The sequence below is a fragment of the Gopherus flavomarginatus genome, chromosome 18 (assembly GCF_025201925.1).
Source record: "Gopherus flavomarginatus isolate rGopFla2 chromosome 18, rGopFla2.mat.asm, whole genome shotgun sequence".
NCBI classification, from domain to species: Eukaryota; Metazoa; Chordata; order Testudines; family Testudinidae; genus Gopherus; species Gopherus flavomarginatus.
In genome coordinates, this window is record NC_066634.1 from 23,189,995 (window position 1) to 23,196,853 (window position 6,859).

At 64.3% G+C, this 6,859-nt stretch overlaps 1 protein-coding gene across 4 annotated transcripts in view; it reads right to left on the reverse strand.

Moving 5' to 3' along the window:
* The window catches only part of RYR1 (ryanodine receptor 1), a 108,580-nt gene extending 102,449 nt beyond the window's left edge, over positions 1 to 6,131 (reverse strand). For all 4 annotated transcript variants that reach the window (XM_050928319.1, XM_050928318.1, XM_050928317.1 and 1 more), the window contains exon 1: positions 6,045 to 6,131. In XM_050928319.1, coding sequence (XP_050784276.1) covers positions 6,045 to 6,092 — 48 coding nt within the window. In that variant the 5' untranslated portion in view covers positions 6,093 to 6,131. The remainder of the gene's footprint in view (positions 1 to 6,044) is intronic.
* Positions 6,132 to 6,859: the final 728 nt, after the last annotated feature.

A 6,859-nucleotide genomic window follows, 5' to 3' on the forward strand; every position in this document is an offset into this window, starting at 1 on the left:
TCTCACAGCCAGAGGAAGGATGATCATCCCCATTTTATAGATGGAGAAACTGAGGCCCGTGAAGGCCAAGTGACTTAGCCAAGGTCAGCCAGGGAGTTAGCGGCCGAGCCGGGGATTGAACTGAGATCCCTTGGCCCCAGTCTGATGCCGTAACCCCCAGGCCACCTCCCCTCTCAACACAGAACCCTGGGCAGGAGGGGCACACGGATCCCCTGGCATGGGGGAATGGAGGATCCTGGCATGGAGATGGGGTGGGGTTGCAGAGGGTCCCTGAACTAGCGGGTGGAGGGTGGCCCCAGGGGCAATGGAGGCCTGGTAGGAGCCCTGGCATCTCAGTGATGAAGGCTGGGCCACCTTAGGGCTTCAGCCGCCTGCGAGGGGGACGAGAACCCAGCCCCGGGAGGCAAAGCAGGGAAGGGAACATCCAGCATCCCATGGCCCAGCCCGAGCCCTCCCCAGCCCCCTAGGAACAGTGGGTGCCCCCCACCCTGGCCTGAGCCCCAGCAGACAGATCTGCCTAGTGCCAGGGCTCCAGACTGCCCTGCCCCCCAGGCCCATCGGCAGCCAGACTCCAGCCATGATGCGGGAGCCGGGTGAGAACCCAGCTCTGGGCCAGTAGGACCAAGCAGGTGGCACAGAAGTAGGGGACCAAGGTGGGGCCGTTCCTGCCCCAGCCCCATCCCTGCACCACCCAGAAAATGCCCGGGAGAGGGCAGATCCCTGGCCTGGAAAAGGCTGCTCGGCCTCCACCCGCGGCAGATTTTAAAGAGATGCACGCGGCTCGAAATAGACAGCTCCTCTCTGGGGAGGGGGAGCAGCTATTATCAGCGCCATGAAGCAATTACCGAGCCCCAGCCTGGCCCCCCCGCTGGCCCCAGGGGCGGCACTGCCCAGGAATGGGTTTTGAGGACAAGATGGAAGGAAATGGGGAACTGGCTGTGCCCTCCCCACGCCCTTGAGAAATAAGGGGCGTGCCGGGCTTTTAAGGGCAGAGGCGTCTGGGGGGGTTCTGGAAGGAAATGGGACCCCCCCAATCACTCCCATCCCCCCAGCTTAGGCTGCGAGCTTATTTTGGGAGCCTGCACCTGTCAGACACATTCTTGCAAACCCAGCTACGCGCATTGCTGCTGGTGCGGTCTGTGCCTATGGGGGGACCCGCCACAGAGCCCCCCCCCGTCCTCCCCACCTACAGTCACACAGTCCTGGCTCCTTCTAGACCCCACTCCCCTCCCAGAGCCGAGGACAGAACCCAGGAGTCCTGGCTCCCAGCCCCCTGCTCTAACCACTACACCCCCCTCCCCTCCCAGAGCTGGGAGAGAACCCAGGAGTCCTGGCTCCCAGCCCTCCTGCTCTGACCACTGGTCCCCACTCCCCTGCCCACAGCTGCGGATGCCCCCCAGGTTGTGTGGCAGTGTCACACGGGCGGGCGGCAGGCGGGATATTTGGTTTCATACACAAACTGGTAGGAAAAATCTAGGCAGCAGCAGATTCCTCCCCTCCCTGCTGCCTCCCCCCATGAACAGCTGAGCTGAATTTAGGACACAGCCCCCCCCACCCCACTCTGCCCCAGCCCTGTCTTTTCTCAGAGCATGAAACAAAGTCCTTATATTTCCTGCTGGGGGCACCCAGCACCGGGACCACCCAGGACTGGGGCAGCAGCAGGCATCTGAATGCGAGCTGTGAGAATACGGTGTACACCCCACCTCTGCCCCACCCCCCTGCTCTAACCACTAAACCCCACTCCCCTCCCAGTGCTGGGCGAGAACCCAGGAGTCCTGGCCCTGAGCCCCCCCCTGCTCTAACCACTAGACCCCACTCCCCTCCCAGTGCTGGGCGAGAACCCAGGAGTCCTGGCCCTGAGCCCCCCCTGCTCTAACTCACCAGACCCCATTCCCCCTCCCAGAGCCAGGGAGAGAACCCAGGAGTCCTGGCTCCCATGCTCCCTCCGGGTTATTTCCTGGGCCCTGTGAGTTTAGCAGCAGCCTTGTCCCCCCGTGGGGATTTCGCTGGGTCCAGGAGCCCCTAGCAGTGACCAGTAGAGGCAGGGGGAGCCCAGCCCCAGCCATCGCCCTGCGTCCCCTGCTAATGAGGAACGGGGTCCCACTCGCTCCCCAGCAGCCTGGCCTAGTGGTCTTAGCACAGGGCTGGGGAACTGGCTGGAGCAGGGAGTGACCCAGGGGGCCGGGGTGGAGCTGAGGGCTGGCCCTGGGGGCATGCCATGGGGCAGGGGCAGACAGGGTGCCAGGCCAAAGGGGCATCAGAGTTATCGTGGGGGCAGAGCGCACTAGGCCATGGGGAATGGCGGGGGGGGGAATCAGGGCTGCTTGGTGCCATCAGGCGCTGGAGGAGGCAGTGTGTCTGCCTGGGGGTTGGGCATGGGACCACACCCCATGTTGAACCCCTTCCCCCACCACATCTCCTCCCCAACTCAAAGCATCCCAGCCCCACTCCCCCCACTGCATCCCCTCCCCATCTCACTGCATCCCAACCAGGCCCACTCCTCCACTGCATCCCCTCCCTACATCACAGCATCTCAGCCCTGCACCACCACTGCATCCCCTCCTCACCACACTGCATCTCAGCCAGCCCCGCTCCCTCCACTGCATCCGCTTCCCACCGCACTGCAGCCCAATCCCACTGCCTCCTCTGTGTCTCCTCCCCACTGCAGTGCATCTCAGCCCTGCTCCCCCACTGCATCCCCTCCTCACCACACTGCATCCCAACCAGCCCCACTCCTCCACTGTATCCTCTCCCCCACCACACTGCATCCCAACCAGTCCCACTCCTCCACTGCATCCCCTCCCCACATCACAGCATCTCAGCCCTGCTCCACCACTGCATCCCCTCCTCACCACAGTGCATCTCAGCCAGCCTCGCTCCCTCCACTGCATCCGCTCCCCACCGCACTGCAGCCCAATCCCACTGCCTCCTCTGTGTCTCCTCCCCACTGCAGTGCATCTCAGCCCTGCTCCCTCACTGCATCCCCTCCTCACTACACTGCATCCCAACCAGCCCCACTCCTTCACTGTATCCTCTCCCCCACCACACTGCATCCCAACCAGCCCCACTCCTCCACTGCATCCCCTCCCCACATCACAGCATCCCAGCCCTGCTCCCTCCACTGCATCCCCTCCTCACCACACTGCATCTCAGCCAGCCCCGCTCCTCCACTGCATCCCCTCCCCACATTGCATCCCAGCCCTGCTCCCCCACTGCATCCCCTCCTCACCACACTGCATCTCAGCCAGCCCCGCTCCCTCCACTGCATCCCCTCCCCACTGCACTGCAGCCCAATCCCACACCCTCCTCTGTGTCCCCTCCCCACCACACTGCATCCCAGCCCTGCTCCCCCACTGCATCCCTAACCACACTATATCCCAATCCCACTCCCTCCTCTCCCCATCTCATAGCATCCCAACCAGCCCCACTCCTTCACTGCATCCCCTCCCCACATCACAGCATCCCAGCCCTGCTCCCTTCACTGCATCCCCTCCTCACCACACTGCATCTCAGCCAGCCCCGCTCCCTCCACTGCATCACCTCCCCACTGCACTGCAGCCCAATCCCACTGCCTCTTCTGTGTCCCCTCCTCACTGCAGTGCATCTCAGCCCTGTTCCCCCACTGCATCCCATACCACACTACATCCCAATCCCACTCCCTTCTCTCCCCACCGCACTGCATCCCAGCCCTGCTCCCCCACTGCATCCCCTCCCCACCACGCTGCATTCCAGCCCTGCTCCCCCACTGCTTCCCTAACCACATTACATCCCAATCCCACTCCCTCCTCTCCTCACCGCACTGCATCCCAGCCCTACTCCCCCACTGCATCCTCTCCCCACCGCACTGCATCCCAGCCCTGCTCCCCTACTGCATCCCCAATCACACTGCAGCCCAGGAAAGCCATTTCCAAAACAAAGAAAGGCCAGCTACCAAAACCAGAGGACAGGCACTGGGGACTCCCCTCCCCTGCCAGCACAGGTAGCCTCACACCTCCCTCCTCCCCCTCTGTTCGCCCCCCCGCCTGGCTAACTCCTTTCTTCACCCCTTCCCCACCACCCCACCCACAACAGCCTTATTCCACTCCCAACATGCCCCCTTTCCCTGCCACCCCAAGCCCTATGCACCCCCCACACCACATCTCACCCCCCAAGTCCCAAGCTCCACCCCCACATGCCACACCCTGTCCCAAGCTCTGCCCCTTCATATGCTCCACCCCCCCCATCGGTTTTATTTCACTTTAGATTTGTTATTAATTGGTACAGTTCCCCCCACCCAGGCAGTCCTCATCCCTGCCCCAGGGCGCAACCAGGGACAGATATCCCCTGAGCCAGGGCCCGGGAGCCAGACAGTTCCAGCACCAGCCAAGGCCCCCCCCCCAGATGGGCCACAACCCAGACTGGGGCTCCGCAGGGCTCTGACACCCGGGGGCCCTTTAACGCTTGCATGGGGCTGCCCCCCAGAGCTCCCCTCCCCCCCAGCTGGGTGAACGAGTGACCCCCTCCCCCCAGATTCCAGCCATCCTGATGAATGGAGCCAGCTGTCAGCCCAGTTATATAAAGCTCCAGAAACCTGAGAGCTCAGGGAGCTGGAGTCAGCGTTAACCCCGAGCGGCTGAGGGTCCCTGCGCACACACCCTGCTTCACGCACCCCTCCTTCTTTGCACATGCACCCCACTCCATGAACCCCTCCTTCCTCGCACACACCCCCTTCATGCACCCTCCTTCCTCCCACATGCACCCTGCTTCGTGCACCCCTCCTTCCTCACACACGTGCCCTGCTTTGCACACCTCTCCTTCCTTGCACACGTATTCCACTTTGCACACCCCTCCTTCCTTGCACAAACCAAATAGCACAACCCAGGGAGAAGTGACACCGGGTGCCCATAGTATCCACCCAGAGGGGCTCAGGGGACTGCACCGGGCTATTATTAGGTGTTTCACAGTAGCACCCAGATGCCCGGACAGAGATCAGGCCCCATTGTGCCAGGCGCTGCACAGCCAGGGTGCAAGACACCCCACAGCTCTCTCAGGAACACAGCTCGGCTCTGGAAAGCCCCTGGGTGGGTAGGAGCCAAACAGGGGGATGGGTGGGAACCAGCTCCCTCCAGTTCCCCCCCCCCCCCCCCCCCGACAATGACACCTGTTGGCAGCCACTGGCTGGTTGGCCCTGACCGAGAGAACCTGGGGTGGGGGGAGAACGGGGCAGAGAGAATGGAGGGGAGAGGCTGAGCCGAACCCTGCCCCCCCCGGGGGCTGCTTTCTCCGCACTCCCATGGTATTTATACTGCCTCTGCCCCCCCTCGCTAAAGTCAGCTAATTATCCCATGTCACCATGGAGGGGCTGCTTAACACAGAGCTCAAGGCAACTCCCTGTCCCCTCCCCCATCTCTGCCCCCCCAGGCTCCTTCCCCTCACCCCCATACACTCGCTACCCCCCATCCCACTACCTTGTCTCTTCTCCCAGCCCCATGCGCCTCTCCCCCCAACCGCTAGGCAGAGAGGGACCCAAAGGACATGCTGGGCTCACCCTGCCCCCATCTCCTCTGGCCATTCTCCTGGTTGTGCCCTGTCCCAAGTCCCCCTTCCCCCCCTCCCTCACCCCTTCCCCTTTCCCCCTGCTCCCCCTCCCTCACTCCTTCCCCCCTCTGCCCCTTCCTCACCGCTCTCCCTCCCTCACCCCTTCCCCTCTTTGCCCCTTCAGCACTGCCCCCTCCCTCACCCCTTCCCCCCTCTTCCCCTTCCCTCACCCCTTCCCCCCTCTTCCCCTTCCCCCACCACTCCCCCTCCCTCACCCCTTCCCCTCTTTGCCCCTTCAGCACTGCCCCCTCCCTCACCCCTTCCCCCCTCTTCCCCTTCCCTCACCCCTTCCCCTCTTTGCCCCTTCCGCACTGCCCCCTCCCTCACCCTTTCCCCCCTTTGCCCCTTCCCCCACCGCTCCCCCTCCCTCACCCTTTCCCCATCGCTCCCCTCCCTCATCCCTTCTCCCCCTTTGCCCCTTCCCCACCGCTCCCCCTCCCTCACCCCTTCCCCCCGTCCCCACTCACGGTCCGCAGGAACTGCACATCATCCTCCCCTTCCCCACCCTCGGCCATGGCTGCGGGGGCTGCGGGGCTCGGGCCGGCCGCTCAGCGGGGAGAGCCGGGAGTGAGGGGCCGGGCCGGGCTGCCCGCAGCTGGCGGGGGAGCGGCCCTGGACCCGCCCCCGGCCGCCGCCGATTGGAGGGGGGAGCTGGGGGGGGGCAATGCTGAGAGACGGGATAAGGGGGGAGTCTGGGAGGGGGGGAAGGGGAGATGGAAGAAGTGGGGAAGAGATGGAGGGAGGGGCAGGAGGGGGCGGCGGAAAAAAGCCCAAGCGAGGTGGGGGGCAGGTGCCCAGAGAGCGGGTGCAGAGGGAGGGAAGGAGAAAACCAATGATTGAGGGGAAGGGGGCCCCTGCCCCCCAGTGTGTGGGGGGGGTGAGATGTGTGTGGCTTCTCTGCCCCCCCCCCCCCGCCCCAGGCTGCCCTAGTCTAGTGGGACTCCAGGAAATCCCCTCTTAGAGCCCAGAGCAAGGCTGGGAGCCAGGACTCCTGGGTTCTCTCCCTGGCTCTGGGAGGGCAGTGGGGGCTGGTGGTTAGAGCAGGGAGCTGGGAGCCAGGACTCCTGGGTTCTCTCCCTGGCTCTGGGAGGGCAGTGGGGGCTGGTGGTTAGAGCAGGGGGTTGGGAGCCACGACTCCTGGGTTCTCTCCCTGGCTCTGGGAGGGGAGTGGGGGCTGGTGGTTAGAGCAGGGGGCTGGGAGCTAGGACTCCTGGGTTCTCGCCCCTGCTCTGGGAAAGACAGCTGGTGGGGGAGGTGTGGGAGCCAGGACTCCTGGGTTCTA